This window comes from Panthera pardus, unplaced genomic scaffold, assembly GCF_024362965.1.
Source record: "Panthera pardus isolate Hobbes unplaced genomic scaffold, ASM2436296v1 HiC_scaffold_3, whole genome shotgun sequence".
Classification (NCBI taxonomy): Eukaryota; Metazoa; Chordata; class Mammalia; order Carnivora; family Felidae; genus Panthera; species Panthera pardus.
In genome coordinates this window covers 58,899,321-58,915,622 of record NW_026526876.1, presented here as the reverse complement: position 1 = coordinate 58,915,622, position 16,302 = coordinate 58,899,321, and the positions used below count along the sequence as shown (strand labels likewise).

The following is a 16,302-nucleotide window of genomic DNA, read 5'->3' as shown; positions in this document are numbered from 1 at the left end:
GTCTTGGTGAAGTTTGGAAAACAGCAAGAATTCCAGAGGGACCAGAAGAGTGGCAGAGGATGCAAGCCTCACTGGAGTGGCTAGAGGATGAGGAGGTATAGTGAGACCTTACAGTGGTTTGGCTACAGAGGAAAGCAAGAAAACAAGGTGGTAGCTGGGGGACTTATTTGGCTAGCTGGTCAGTTATTTCTCTGAGACGGGAACCATTATAGCCTGTTGGTCATTGCTGAAAATGATCCAGCAGACAGGAAGACACCAATGATACAGAAGAAGGGGGTCAGAGTTTTCAGGAGGAAAGTCCTTGAGCAACTGACAGGGAACAGGATTCAGTGCTCAAGCCCTGAAATTGACAACGACTGCCAGGTCTTGAAAGGTAAGGAGCTGCCTGTTGCTGGGAGCATTCAGTTTACACAAGAAGCGCGAGAGCGAGTAGGAGGGCTTATAGGTCTGTGCACCCCCAGCACCTACCACAGCGCCTGGCACAGACCGGGTGCTCGCTACTTGTTTGAGGCGTGAGGAAATGGACAATGCTGTCAAGGGGAGAGCCAAGCATAAGATGACCGGAGACGACCTAATCAGAAAGTCTCCAGACCCACAAAACACGACATACCTGGAAACTGTGCAGCACGGCGACGTTGATCTCAATGACAGCCCGGTCCTTCCAGAGTGAGGCCAGTTTGTGTGTTTCCAGGCCCATCCTTCTGCCCACTTCCTGCGGAGGCAGAGCGATAGGGTGAGCTGGTGCCCGGGACTCCTCCTGCACAAGCCCACGTCCACGGTTGGCCCCGCCGGACGGGCCTCATTACCTCCAGGATGTTGTAGCGCTGAACGTCACAGAAGTCCCGGACCCCGATCTCCGTGCCCATGTACCAGCCATTGAAGGGGCACCCTGGGAACTCCAGGCCACCCACCTCGAGCAGCATGTTGGCCACGGCAGGCAGGGCATACCACTTTAGCTCCAGTTCACGGAACCACTCATACCTGGCAGGGAGGCAGAGCCAGTGAGAACTGAGGCCTGTGCTTCTGCCCATCCTCACCACCACCCCCACCAGCACACAAAAAAGCCTTCAGAGAAAGACTCAACTAAGAAAACTCCTTTCCAAGTGTTGTTCTCTGAGTTTATGCAACCTGGAGAGGTGAACTGGGCACAGTAGGTATGAGTCATTAATTAAGCATTCATTTACTCATCCGTTCATGCAAACATATATTGAAGCAACACGTGTGTGACAGGCACCATGCTAAACACTGAGAGCCCAACATAACATAGCAGTTAAGGACTCCAGTGTCAGAAAGCCCAGGTTCAGGTTCTGCCTTACTGCTTACCAGCTGTGTGACCTTGGGGTGTTATTTAGCCTCTCCGAGCCTCAGTAACCCCACCAGTAAAATAGAGACAACAGCATCCCATTCATGGGATTACTGTGAAGATAACATTATCACTCATTTGGAAATTCATTTATTTCAGAAATATTTATAATTGAACACCTACCATGTACCAGGCACCCTTCCAGGTGTTAGGGATCTACGGCTGAACAAGAAAGGCAAGATCCCCATTCTCAAAGAGCTTACAGGCTACAGTCTAGACTCTAGATGATACACAAGTAAACAGACAAATAAACAGAAAAACAAAAGGAAGGTGATGTGGTAGATGGAGGGTGAGGGTATCTGCTCTTGATAGAGTGTTCAGGATAGGCTTCTCAGAGGGGGTGACATTCTGGAAATATCTCATTGTCAAGAAGAAATGAATCCTTTAACTTTCTGAGGAAAAGGCATGTCAGGCAGAGGGAACAGCAAATGCAAAGGCCCTGAGGTGAGATTGACTTCAGTATATTCAAGAGACAAAAAGAAAGGTATATAGCTCAATGCCGGCCACATAGTGAGTCCCAAATATATGGAGGTATTTTTGTGATTATGAGAGCTGCCCAGAGCCGGGACTGCTCCAGAAGTCACCATAGCCCTATACTTTCACCACAGTTAGATGAGGGCCAGCTAAGAGAGTTGGCAGGAAGCAAGAGGCCTGGGCTGCTCAGTGTGAGGATATTAGAGCCTTTTGGGGGTCCTTCTCCCAAGGTCACTGCTTCCCAAGTTCTTAGGGCCCCATCCGTCTAAGCCTCTGCTTCTCCCTCATTATCAACATATCCTCATAAATCTGAGGCCCAAGACCCAAGTCCATGGTTGCTTCACAAGCGTTGACGAGGCATGACTTGAAAGCCAGCCCTTCTGGACACCAGCTGCTGCTGGCTGGGCTTTACGGGAGTGGGAGGGGGGCCTGAGGATTGGGATCTCCCTAAGGAAAAGAATGGAGCATACATGTTAACATACACCCTCAGCACCCATAACATACACCCTGCTTACTTGGGATGTTCCATGGGCACCTCGAGCACGAGGTCAGGCGGGATTTCAAAGAGCTCAGGGTCTCCGCCATCAGCCTGCAGGACCAGAGGCACCACATCAAAGCGGCCGTACTTGGGCTTCCAGCCCAGGTCGATGCACAGCTGGGGGCAAGACAGGCCCGGTGAGTCTACACACCCAGACCCCTCGGCCCCTCTGGCTCCACTCTGTCGGCCACCAAGGCTGGATCCCATACCTGGGTGAACTCCACGCTGGCAGGGTCCCCCAGGATGGTGCCATCAGGCATCTGGTAGCCAGCATACCGGATGAGCTGAGCGTTCCAGATCCGGAAGTCATGCTTCCCATCACTCCGCTGGGGGAACACGGTGATGGCCGACCTTCCCAAGACAAAGACAGCGCCATTTACCCCTCGGCTTTGGTAGGCGCTCCCAGCCAGCCTCCACAGTGCTCCCCCTGCCTCCTGTCTTCCCACTCCCCAGGGCTCTGCACCTGACCTGGTCAAACCAAACTCCTCTCGCTGCCTCTGTGCAACCCGCCCCCCTTCCTGACATACCCTCTCCCTTGTTCTCCTCCCACCTCTGCCCCTTCCTCCAAGACCAATACAGGGACCACGCCTCCGGGGAGCATTCCCCATCCCTCAGGCAGGGTTAGCTCTCCCAGCCTCCTCCCTGGCTGCACCACATTTCTCTTGCAGTCTAGTTAGTTGGATGTTTGTCTAGTACCAGGGACAGTGGGCTGGAGCAGTGTCCTAGGTCTTAGTCACCTCTGCATTGCCCCCACCCCACTGCCATGTCTAGTCGTGGGTTGGGTCCCCATTACGTGGGCGCTGAGTGTTTGCTGAACAGAAAAATGAATGAATGGCCGAATGAGCCATCCAGTCCTTGTGGCCTTGACCTCTTTGGTTGGAGAAGGTTGAATAGGAGAAGGTAAGGGCAGGAGGGGCTACTGATGAAGAGTGATTCTCCTGGCTCTAAGAAAAACGACACACTAGAGCCTTGAGCTGCAAAGCCAACCTCTCATCCCTTCTAAAAAGTGGAAAGCCTGACCAAGCAGTGAAGAAGTGGCTGCTTAAAGATCCCCCCATCCCTTCCAAATGGTTTCAAGTCGGAAGGAAACCAAGGTCATGGGCTGGTGAGGGGGGCTAAGCTCATGGAGGCTACTCTCACTACTGGGGCTCGACAAAGAAGCCTGAGTCTTTCTCCTTTCTCTATCTCCCTGGTTTCTCCTGGAGCCAGAGATACCTGCCCTAAACCCATCTGTGTCCTTTGGCTCAGACTCGGGGTGGGGGGGTAGGGTGGGCCCTAGCCATACCCCTGGGAAAGGTGCACCCACCTGATGTTGCCATTGTTGGTAGCATAACGCACGTGTCTGCAGATGTGCTCGAACATTTCCTGGGCAGTGGAACAGCTCCGGGCATCGAAGACCTGCACACAGCCCACCCAGCCCACACCATCAAAGACTGTGAGGACAGAGGCCTCGGGGTTGATCAGAAGCTAAGTTAATGAGGGAAGGGGGGAATGGTCCAAAACCCCCACCACCCAAACCCCAAGCGGAGGAGAACGTTCTCCTCTCTGCATTGACACCTCCCATCTCAGGGCTGCCCCAACCTGAGGGGCCCAGGCAACCCTTCTTGGAAGACGCCATCAAAACCCTATCACAGCCCTAGCCTAGTGCCTTGATAACATCAGCACATTTCATTAAGTTTTATTTAATTTTGAGATAGAGATAGAGAGCAATGAGTGGGGGAGGGCCAGAGAGAAAGGGAGAAAGAGAGAATCCCAAGCAGGTTCTGCATTGTCAGCACAGAGCCCGACATGGGGCTCGATCCCATGAACCCTGAGATCCTGAGCTGAAATCAAGAGTCGGACGCTTAACCAACTGACCCACCAGGTGCCCCAACATCAGCCCATTTTTCACAGGGCTCTCAGCACATTTTATTTCAGCCAGCGTTGGTTTCACCGGTATTTCTCATCAATTTCTCTGTCCAAGCACTTCCTATATTGTCCAGCAATAAATGATCCCCCCCACGTAAAGATGCCTATGAGGCTAGGATAAAGAAAATGTTTTCTAGGAGCCAAGGATTCAAACAGTCGAGGTTGACAACCTCTGTTGTGGCACCAGGGCCTCAACAGTAATAAGAACAAGGTCGTTGGTTTTATGTCTGTGTGAGAAAAGGCCAGCTAGAAATCCTGTGTTGAAACCACATTCTAGACTTCGAGGGGGGAGCCCTACGAGTCCCCATCTCACGGTCACAAATGTGAAGAGAAAACCAGAGTGGGGAGTCTCGGGCACAGCTCCACCCGGCTGTTCAGAGCCACCTGCTGGGGGCCTGCCCACCACCCAGGTCCTCTCCTGCTCAGGTCTAAGGACGCCCACCTGTAGGTTGGACCACTGGATCCTCCCGATGCAGCGGGGGGCATTGCGCCAAGCCTGCTTGGTGGCGAAGATGAGCTCATCTCCCGTCAGCTGATAGGTTCCTGTTGTTTCTATCTCCTTTGTTACTGCTTCCACCCTGGCCAGATGTTCCTCTATTTTTGTTCTGGGGGACAGGAAGACATCAGGAAGATCAACAATGAGATGGCCTTAGATGGAGACTAATTCCAGCCACAGAAGCAGGAACTGAACTAGGACACCAGGAGGGCAAGATGGCCCTCACAGAGGCTGTTCCCTCAGGGCCAGTTTCACAAGTGTGTGACACCGGCCCCCAGCTTGGAAGGGCCCCCCGCTTGGCTTAATGCTCTGCTGTCACGGTCTCGAAATTCTCAGTCAGTGTGAACAGGGAGCCCACGTTTTCATTTCTCCCCTGGGTCCTGCCAGTTACATGGCTGGTCCTGATTCTGTGGGCACCCTAGTTGTTTCCAGGCGCTTTTTCTCCAATTACATTCACCTCAACTTGGCAAGTATCACCCAGGAGTGCAAAATCCTTCTCAGATGCCTGCAACACCCGGGGAAGTACTCACCAAGCCACAGCCACACCCTGCCTCTTGGCCACCATCCTGTGACCAGGAGAGGAGCAGCCCGTGCGACGGCAGCTCCCGTGTGCCGAGTACTCATTATGAGCAGGGCACTGGGTGAAGCCACTCACAGCTGGGGTCTCACCGAGTCTCTGGGGGAGGCATTTTTGTGTCCGTTTTGTAGCGTGGGGTAGGAAGGCTCCAGTGCTACTTAACAGTAGCAGCCCAGAAACGCAAGTGTGATAAACAGCAAAGTCAGGACTCAGAAGCAGGTTGCCCTGATGCCAAGCCCAGGCCCTTAACCTTCCACCCTCCACCCTAGGGGGGAATTGCAAGTGCAAAGCGCTGAGGGCCTGCCCACGCTTCCCTGGACCGCGCTGGGCTCTCAGGACTCAGCCTGCAGGGCCCCAGGGCCTACTCAGGGAGGAGCCCTCCGCAGCCCGGTCCAACAGCACAGGCTCCTTACAGTGTGTCGTTTCTCAACCCCCACACTGTTCAGCCAGCAATTCCAGGAGAGATTTCCAAACTGTTCCTTCCCTCCCCTCCCAGGCTGCAAAAATATCCCCCAGGGAGGGATTCAGTCAGAAAGGCTTTGAAACACATACACACACACATACACACAGCAACCTTGAGATTTCCAATCAACACCAAAGACTATTTGAAATGGCACCAAACAAAGCTATTTAAGGAATGAACTGCTGATTAAGGACAGTGGACAACTCAGAACAAAATGGCCTTTCTGTGGATGAAGAGTGTCTTGACAACTCTTGCTTGATTAAAGAACAAAAGCTCAAAGGCAAAACATTTGGGGCTCCTTATCTTCAAGGATACTCCTGGCATTAAGGACCTGCTGGGTGAGGTTAAGGCCGCCACAATGGAAGCCCTCCCTCCCCAGCAAAGCATCTGGTGAGACTCGTAGATACATCCAAGCACGGAAACAGTAGCCATCTCCAGGACACCCATGCCTGGAGCACCCTGCGTGGTGTTACTATGGGACTATGTAAGAAAGGATGATTTTTTCACATTTTTGTCTGATCCCCTTCAAGTTTCATATTCTATCACCGTTTTCATACAGTCCCATTTCTGAGGCACTCCAGATGCTATGATGCCTATTCGTCCCGAAAAAAGAGTCTAGCTTTTGGCATAAGCCAACGGATTTGAACAGAACGTTCAGCAAGTTACCATTTCTAACTATACTCCTTCATTCACAAGCAAGACCTAACTCGCCAGCTGTCTGTGCCTCTGGCTGCACAGAAGTTGGGACCTTCAAGGTCAAAGAGCTGGAGGCTACAACATAGGTTAAAAGCAGAGGCTCTGATGCCAAGCTGCCTGGGTTCAAACCCCAGCTGCGGGACTGCCGAACATCTGACTTCAAGCAAATTATTTCACCCAGGGGCTTCAGTTTCCTTGTCTGTAGAATGGGGAGGGTAATAATGATACTTATTTCATAGAGTTGTGGTGAGCATTACTTAGAAGGCACTTATGCAAGGCCCAGAACATACTTAGTGCTCAGTAAATGTTAGTGTTGAGAGCGTGGCCCGATGAGGCCCATCAGGAGAATTCCCAGACTCTGAAAGGCTCATTAGTCATTGACAGAGCTGACAGCCCAAGGATCTTGAGCCTTTATGAGCCTGGTCACAAAGCACTTCTACAGAGGTGTGGTTGCACGGCACACACAGCAGGCAACCCCCAACAGATTTCTCAATCCAGTTATTAGAATAGCCGGAGGAGCTTCTAAAGAACAGAGATGTCTTCCTCCTCCGCACTTCCTGAGATCCCGATGCCCTTGGCCCAGCGTACCCTGGCATCAGGACTTTGCAAAGTCCTCAGGTGACTCGATGCACAGCCAGGGTTGAGGATCAGAGACCCCGGAAAGTAAGGGCCCTTTGCATAAACTCAAGGCCCCCTCCAGCTCAGACACTGTAGGGTCATAGTAGAGGGGACACGGCATCACCGGGAACCACTCTTTCCACCATGGGGGTCCCAGGCGCACTTCTAGGACTCACTTCATGCAGCAAAGTGCCGCGTGACGTATACCATAAAAGCCACACTCCCCTCCCAGCCCATAAAACAGCAAGTGCCTTCCCTCAGTCATTCTTGTCTTACGACCCCTTTGTGTATTTCATTTTAAAGTTGTAAGTGGGCCTAAGTTGATAATCGTATATTTCATGAGACCCAGGAATACAGAGTTCAGTGCGAAGAGCATGACTAGCTCTCTCCAGGTCAAATGGCATGGACTCCAGCTGGGACTGGGCTTCCCTGTTCACACCCGCTGGAGGTAGGCTGGACCAGGTGGTCTCGAAAGTCCTTTCTATCCGAGACACTTCATAATGAAAGGGAATTTGGCACAAACTTAAAGGCTCGCAACAATCTTCTGAGCCAGGTTCTAATCTCACCACACTTTTACCGATGAGGAAGTTGACTCACAGAGAGGGTAAAGAGATTTCCCAAGGGTACAGGACTGGTTGGCTACTGGTGCAGCCAGGATTCAAATCCAAACGGTACACTCCGTCACTTTCCTACACCTATGCCATCAACCACTACTGCTATGTGTCTTTTTCTTTCTTTCTTTTTTTTTACGTTTATTTATTTTTGAGAGACAGAGAAACAGAGTGCCAGCAGGGGAGGGGCAAAGAGAGAGGGAAACACAGAATCCGAAGCAGGCTCCAGGTTCTGAGCTGTCAGTGCAGAGCCCGATGCGGGGCTCAAACCCATGAACCGCAAGATCATGACCTGAGACGAAGTCGGACGCTCAACCGACGGAGCCACGCAGACGCCCCAACTATGTGTCTTTTTCTTATGATTATGAGAACCTACTCTGGGGTCTTTCCCCTTGGAGAACTATCCTTTAGCCCCGGGCTCACTGTGAATCTGGGAAGGAAAAGAGCCTGGGGTCAGAGGGAAATGATTAGAGACGGAGGAGCTCAGGGGAAGGGGGAGGCAGCAACCCTGCCCAAGTGAGACTTACTCTTTGAAGGAGCTGTAATACTGGTTGACAAATTCGATAGCTTGAGGTAGAAGCTCGTCTGGGGGGGTAGGCTTGTCCCTGGGTCCTCTGGTCAAACTTTTGGGGTTCATGATGGCTCCCAGACAAGACTTAGACCTGCAAGCAAGATCCTGGAAAGAGAGAAGCAGGTGGTAAGGGGGCTGCTTGGCCCTTTGGGAAGGTGTTGACACAAGTCCTCCTTCAGGGCCATCTCTCCTGGCCGTTTCCTTCCACTCCAGCTGCTCCAGCTCCTTGTTGCCCCTCTCCACCCCTGTGGCACCTCCTCCTTGGGGTCCACCAAGCTTTCTCCCCACTCACATCTCCTTTCCTCTACTGGCTCACCCAAGTGGGTGTGAGCTGGGGTTATTCCCACCACCTTGGGCTCAGTCTCTGGCTCTGCTCCCCAGCCAGACTCAGACTTGGCAAAGTCAACAGCTCGATCCCTGGGACATGTCAACTACCTTCTCATTTAAAGAGGCTGATACGGTTCCTGGGTACACACTATTAGTATTCAGCCAAAATGAATTGCAAGGAGAGGATATAAATCCTAAAGTCAGAGGATGGCACAGAAAAAATACTGGAAAGAAGTACACCTAAATGTTAACTGTGGTAATTTCTGGCAGGTATAGAAAATCATTCTGTTTTCATGGTCTTGGAATTTTCAATTCTTTTCCACTTTACAATCAGAGTGCGTTCTTTTTTTTTTTTTTTTTTTTAATAATGTTTATTTTGGGGGCACCTGGTGGCTCAGTCAGTTAAGTGTCCGGCTTTGGCTCAAGTCATGATGTCACGGTTCATGAGTTCAAGCCCTGCGTCGGACTCTGTGCTGATGGCTCGGTGCCTGGAGCTTGCTTTGGATTCTGCGTCTCCCTCTCTATCTGTTCCTCTCCCGCTTGCACTCTTCTCGCTCGTGCTCTCTCTCTCAAAATAAATAAAGATTAAAAAAATGGTTTTTTTAATTAAAAAAAATAATGCTTATTTTTGAGAGAGAGCAAGCATGTGATCTGGGGAGGGGCAGAGAGAGAAAGGGACAGAGGATCAGAAGCAGGCTCTATGATGTCAGAAGAGCCCGATGCGGGGCTCAAACTCACGAACCATGAGATCATGACCTGAGCCAAAGTCCGACGCTTAACCAACTGAGCCACCCAGGCACTCCCAGAATGCATTCTATAGTTAGAATAAGACACTTAGCAGAAGAAGCCTTAAAGGCACTTACTCCCAACTACTCACTAGATGCTTGAACCCCTCTCCAATCTCCCTATCAAATAGCACTTGAATCCTTCCAGTGACAGGGATCTCACTATCTCCTGATGTAGTTCAGTTCAGTTTTGGACAGTTCTATTAGAAAATTCTCTCTGATTAAAAAAAAAGAGAGAGAGAGAGAGAGAAAGAAAAAAGAAAGAAAGGTCCCCAATACTGCATTGTCTAAGAAAGATTGAGTTTCTTTCTGTAATCATTGATCTCACCTTCAGATTACCCATTACCCATTAGGGGGATTAATAGGGAGTGGGCATCATTTACTTCTTCTGTTATTTGTGAAGAACACTGGTTTCTGTTCCCAGCACCCTGTGCCCAAGCAGATGACTGTCTGGTTTGCCCAGGAGGATGTCCATTTGAGCTAATAAGGGCCCTAACGGCTTCACAAGCTTGGGACAAGGGTCATTCTCCCTGAGCCCCAGACCTCTCACCCCTTTGGCCTTGTGGTGAAGTGTGTCTTGGAAAGTCATCCCACTGCCCCAGTTTTTGATCCTCACGTGCCGTGGGCAGGCCGACGGGGGCATATCCAGCTTCCCCAGGGATTCTGGAACTGTCTAAGGGGGGGAAAACACCAAGGATTTACAAACGCCTTCACTCCAGGACCCCACAGGTCTCCCCTGAGCCCTACTCTGGCTTGGAGCGGGGAACCATGATTGGGGACACAGGTCAGGATGTCGGTCTGTGTCCCTCCTCCTTTCCCAGCAGCTTGGCCACCTGGGCCAGTGCCTGCTAAGAGCTCCAGGTGCCTGGGCCACTGGCCAGGCTTCTCTCCTCACCCAGGACCCTGCCAAACGCTCCCTCAGAGGAACTGCAACAGGAGGGATTAAGGTTAGCTGTAAGGGAGACTACGGTCACAGCCAATACTGCAGAGAACAGAAATCTCAGCACAAGGAAGAATGGACCACTGCCTCCCGTGCAGGCATTTAAGACTATGGAAACCATCTTCTCTCCTACCTCTCGCCCATTTCTCTTGCCCACCTCTCTGGAACGCTGAGGTCCAAAGCTCTTAGGAAAGATGGAATCTGTGGGCTAGAGGCTGGGCGCTGGGACTGAGGCTCAGCTGCTGAGCTTGCTTTATGTTGGGGTGTCCTACCCCTGGCTCCATGAATGGCCTCCTCTCATCCGTGCCTGTCAGCCCGCACAGGCAAATCATCTGGGGGCCATAGCATCACAGGGGCCACTACGCCCGCTCTCCCAAGGCCCTTCCTCACCCCCACCCGTGCCCCTGGGGGTCCCCACGCACTGCCCAGGCCCTAGCTTCCACCAGGCTGCTCCTCCTGCATCTGCCTACGCGAGGGAGGAAGGGGGCTTCCCACACCCGTATGACTCACTGACCTTTACTGTCCCCGTGAGGGACTGGGGGGGCTCATTCCGGTGTTTGCTGAGGCTGTGACACTTGGGGTCATCCTGTGTCACTAGACTGCAAAAGAAAATAACCATCATGAGGTAGAGCATCTCAGGACAAAGAGCGATCTTGGAGTCCCCTCTGCCAACCCCTCATTTGATGGAGGGGGAACCGAGGCCCAGACAGTAGGAGTGAATGTCACAGCTGCCGGTCGAGAAGGATGTGTGTATGTGGTGGGAAAGGCAGCCAGCCAGACAGACCCGATCTCCCCACCAACACCACCCTCCCTCCTCCTCTTCTTTTCTTGCCTCCCCCCACCCACCCACCCACAAAGCCAAAAAGACAAGAGAGGAGCTGAGTCAAAGCTAGCTGCCCAAATGACCCACAGAAGCTCTGGGTCCACAGATGCCCCTCCCAAAGCCAGGTACAAATATAGTCATCCTATGAGTGCACAGAGAATGGCTCCTTCAGGCCCGCCCTCCCAGGCCAGCAGCATTGCCCACTACCCACTTGTTTAAGCTTTTTTATTTCAAGCCCTCGATATATCTTGGTTTCGTTATTTATCCTAAATTTGTATTAGGGGGAATGTTAAGCATATGCACGTAGAAGGGATGGTGTAATAAATCCCCACGGGCCCCTCGCCCAGATTCAGCCCCACTTCAACAAGTATCACCCCATGGCCAATCTTGTTTGAACTCTATTCTCCCAGCCTCTGCTATCATTTCAAAGCAAATATGGGACATCACATCATTCGTAAATATCTCAGTAAGTGTATCTGGAAGTCAAGGACTCTTAAAAAATATATTGCTGGGCGCCTGGGTGGCTCAGTCGGTTAAGCGGCCGACTTCGGCTCAGGTCATGATCTCGCGGTCCGTGAGTTCGAGCCCCATGTCGGGCTCTGTGCTGACAGCTCAGAGCCTGGAGCCTGTTTCGGATTCTGTGTCTCCCTCTCTCTGACCCTCCCCCGTTCATGCTCTGTCTCTCTCTGTCTCAAAAATAAATAAACGTTAAAAAAAAAAATTTTTTTTTTAAAAATATATATTGCTTATATTTATTTTAAAACAGGAGATGTAAAGAACTTTGCCTGTCCTTTGAAGAGGAAAAAGCCCTAACAGTCTGAAATCACTCAGAAGCCACTGCCCCGGGGCACCTGGGTGGCTCAGTCGGTTAAACGTCTGACTCTTGATTTCGGCTCAGGTCATGATCTCATGGTTTGTGAGATGAAGCCCCGAGTCCGGTTCTGCACTGACAGCATGGAGCCTGCCTGGGATTCTCTCTCTCTGCCCTTCCCCCGCTTGCGTGCTCTCTCTCAAAATAAATAAATAAACTTAAGGGGAAAAAAAAAGGCAAAGAAACCACTGCCTCTGGTTTGGGATTTCAGGTTCGCTTTTCTGGCGAATGCTACAGAGAAAAGAAAGCCTGTGACCTCCCCAGGCCCCTTACAGGTGAGCACCCCCCAACAGTCATACCCCACACGTGCCTCCTCCTGGGACGAATCACACTATAGGGGGGTTTCAGTACGAAAGCTGTGTTCCATGTTCTTCTGGGTATTTTCTGGGGCGGGCATGCGTGTGCACACACATCCAAGGGGAAAGGAAGTTAGAAAGTATTTCAAAGGTCTCTCATTTTCCACTTTATACGTATTTGTAATGTTGGCATGTGAAGAATGAGCATGTATTACTTTAGTTATTGGGAAAAGTAATGACTGTATATTTAAATTAACATTATATGATCAACTACATACATTATATAGTAGTTACCTGATTTATAACTATGAAGAGATGGTTTCCTTTTACGAGAACATAAATACGTATCAGGAAGCAACTTCTATCTAAATCAAGTGACCCAACAGGCTTTCCGTGCGACCTGCTATCATCACTCCTCTGACGCGGACTGGCGGGCCCCACCAGAAAAAAGCCAGAATAGGGTAATCTGTGCATTTGGAACAGGTGAGCCATGGCTGAACAATCTTCAGAGGGCTCCTTAAATCGGAAGAGTTTTTAGGCTGGGGTTCTCAGTGAGGCAATGACTTACTGCTCTTAATCTTTCGCGGTCACCTCTAACTCCAACCTCCACCCTGCTTGTTCTTGCTTCCTGTCACTTACTTGTGGCCATAGGACTGGAGGATTTGAGAAGTAACGTTTAGATGGAAAAACAATGTCTTTGTACACTGCACATAACTACTGCCACCAAATATGAAAAACCACCTGAACATCTACTATACAGGTGGTCCAGATGACCTCATTGCCTATGGTTGGATAATTAGGTTGTGTCCAGTTTCTGCACTATTATAAATAATGCCTCACACTACTGTATACATGGTCTGATGGTGATGGTGATGATGATGATGATGATGATGATGTGTGTGTGTGTGTGTGTGTGTGTGTGTGTGTGTGTGTACAAGCACAAAAAAACACCTGGGGGAAATGCCAGTAATAACAGTGATGACAGTCTCACTGAGATGATGACACTCTCAATTTTCCTTTATAGGCTTCTGCATTTTCCAACTTTTACTGTGTGACCATCAATTCCTTCATAAATTAGGAATCTTTTTATTTTAATTTAAAAGGCGAATAAGCAAAGCTAGGCACAGGTACCTAGCTACCTTCTGCCTCAGGTAGCTAGCTAATTTCTTTGGGCTAGCTGCTGGGAGCCAGGGTGGCCGTAAGTCAGGTGAGCATACTAAGGATCTGGATACTTATTGCCAAATTACCACACAGTCCATCCAGACACTCCTGAATTTGGCTAAACCCACAGCTATGCTCAGTACCGTCTGGTCCTTCATGGGAGCAGCGGACCCTTGAAGAGCCTGCCGTCAGGAGTGCTGGAGTGTGGTGCTTAGACCTGGACCTATCCACAAGCGCCGGGGTGACTGCGGATGGCTGAGGTCAGAGCAGCAGTTTGTAGCTTGTTTGGGGTAACGGGGGTCATGATTTCCCTTGCAGTTACCACTCCTGCCCACCGCCCACCGCTGCACGCACGGGGGTGGGGGGTGGGGGGGTGGGGGGGTGGGCGGCGGCGGAGGGACGCTCTGGGAAACGGGTCTGATTTGTAAAACAAGAACCTCTTTGCTCTCTTAATCATATCCGTCCTAGTGTGCAGCAGCCCCAGCGCTGAAACATCTACAAAGGTCCCAAGCGCGGAAACATCCACAATTCCGACTCCAGCCCGCATAGACGCCTCTCGTGGGTGCGCGCGGGGCTTCTGTGGGTCGTCTGCGGCTACTAAACCGCAACCTCTTTTGTGTTCTCAACGAGAAAACACTTTACATCCTCGTCGGCATCCTACGGAGCCAACGTCCCAACCCTCAAACTCTCACGGAAAACCGAGGCTGTGAACGGGCCGGGGCCGCGCCCGGGCTCGAGCCGGGTCCCGGCGTGGAGCCGCCCGCCACCCTCCCAGGGCGGACCCGGCCCGGCGGGGGGTACCTGGCTCGGCGGGGACCGAAGGCGGGCTGCGGCCGCAAGATCCTGCGGAGGAGCCGGCAGAGCCGGGGCCGGGCGGCCTCACACGCGGCGCCCAGCCCCTCGCGCATGGCCCCGGCGCGGGCGCAGCTCTGAGGGCGCCCCGCTCCGCCCCGCCCCGGCCCCTTTATGGCCGCGACCCCCGCAGCCCCCGCCCCAGGGCGGAGCGAGCCGGAGGCCGGCCCAGCCCGTGTTTCGCCCCGCGCGGGGCCCGGGGACCGGGCGGGGGTCGCCGGAGCCTCCGTTCTCGGTTCTCCGGCCGTGGCCCCGGGCGCCCTACACCCACCCGGCGTCCGCAGGGAAGTCGGCCTTCTGCTGGACGCCACTGGACTTTCTTCGGGCCAGGAGCCTGGACATGCACGGCCGGCCTCGGGTTGGTTTATCCCTCATGAAACAGTGTATGTTATCGTAACGATTCCCACCATCTGGCGCTTTATGGTTTAGAAAGCAAACTTTCCTGTCTGTTATTTCATCTATCCCTTACCTAATCCAGTCGAGAAGACAGTTCTATATGGTTTCCTCTTTATTGAGAAGGAAGCTGGGGGCTCAGAGAGGTTGAGGATCTTGCCCTAGAGCACACAGCAGCCTCAGGCCACGGCTTAAGCTCCCTTAACTCACAAGGCTGTCTCAAAGAAGCGCTATTTCTCTTTGGCGAGTTCTGTGTGATTCCAGGAAGGGAAGCCAAAGGAAGCGCAGGGCGGGGGGTGACACCGTGAGAGACAGGGTGGGCGGCTGGTGGTGGAGAAGACCCCTCAGGTCCCCTCCAGGGGCCTGGTCCTTGCTACCTGAAAGTCGCAGTGCCTCCTGACTTTCCTCCATCTGTGAGTAGCTCCCTACATTGGAAGCAGGGTAACTTCTAGGGTCCAGACAGGGACAGGACAGTAGCCCTCAACCTCAGGGAACAGGGGGCCCTCCTGCATGTAGGACAGTGTATTTAATCCCAAAGCCGAATTAAAGTGGAATGAAAGAGGGTACCTATTTTTTCTGAGCCCACCTAGCAACACTGAGCTCAACTTTGTTCCAAATTCCATGTATTTTCACCTAGGTGTTCCCACAGTTGCCTTTCTCTCTCTCTCTCTCCCCGTGTCTCTCTCTCTCTCCCCGCCCCCCCCCCCCCCACACACACCCCACACACACAGGCACACATGCGCACGTGCAGGCACCGTGCTCACTTCCTAATCGTTTGTTTACATAAAATATAGAATCATTAGTCACCTATAATGGGTTCTTGGTCTCATTACATCTGAATGGATTTGAAAATTGCTTTTTAAAATCAAAATACATTAATTGGCTCCCGTTGCCTTCAGGATAAAATCCCCTTTGTACAGCCGCTTCCTCTTACAGGAACATCCTCCCCATCCCCCCTCAGTGTAGGCTAGCTGTCCAGCTGGGCCTACCTCCTCCCCAAAGCCTTCTCCCACCCCACTCCTGCCCACAGCGACGGCCAGACCAGGCTCCCTCCAGTCTCCCCAGAAGAGATCCTAGTGCACCTACCTTGTCCTATAACCTGCTGTCTACCTCTCTGCCTGCCCCACCTCTGCCCTAATATATAAAGCGCTTTAACATCCCATTCTGCATGTATCCCTCCCAGAACTAGTAAGACACCATTTCCCCATTCCTTCCTCCCAGAACTAGTAAGACATCATTTCCCTATTCCTTCCTTGACAGCAGGAACTCTTCTCTTGGTCCCTTTCTTGGCCCATAGTAGGCCCGTAAGGAGAGTCCATAGAGTGTAGAGGTTATGATTTGGGGCTTGGTTCAAACCTCAGCTCTATGACTTCCCAGATGCTGACCTTGAGTAAGTCACCCAACCTTGTAAAATAAGGGTAATAATAGTTCCTGCCTCAACACTGACACCATAATTAGGACTTTATAAACATTGCTATTTTTAGATGCTGTGTATGCGGTTACTAAATGGCTCAATTTGTTGCTTATTTAATTGATAAA

General features: G+C 51.7%; 1 protein-coding gene across 1 annotated transcript in view; it reads right to left on the bottom strand.

Moving 5' to 3' along the window:
• NOS2 (nitric oxide synthase 2) overlaps positions 1–16,302 on the bottom strand; it is a 69,077-nt gene that overhangs the window by 18,767 nt on the left and 34,008 nt on the right. Inside the window, 9 exon segments of the mRNA XM_019423824.2 lie at positions 611–712; positions 807–981; positions 2,353–2,492; positions 2,585–2,726; positions 3,682–3,773; positions 4,726–4,888; positions 8,272–8,420; positions 9,978–10,100; positions 10,882–10,966. Of these exon segments, the coding sequence (XP_019279369.2) occupies positions 611–712; positions 807–981; positions 2,353–2,492; positions 2,585–2,726; positions 3,682–3,773; positions 4,726–4,888; positions 8,272–8,420; positions 9,978–10,100; positions 10,882–10,966 (1,171 nt within the window).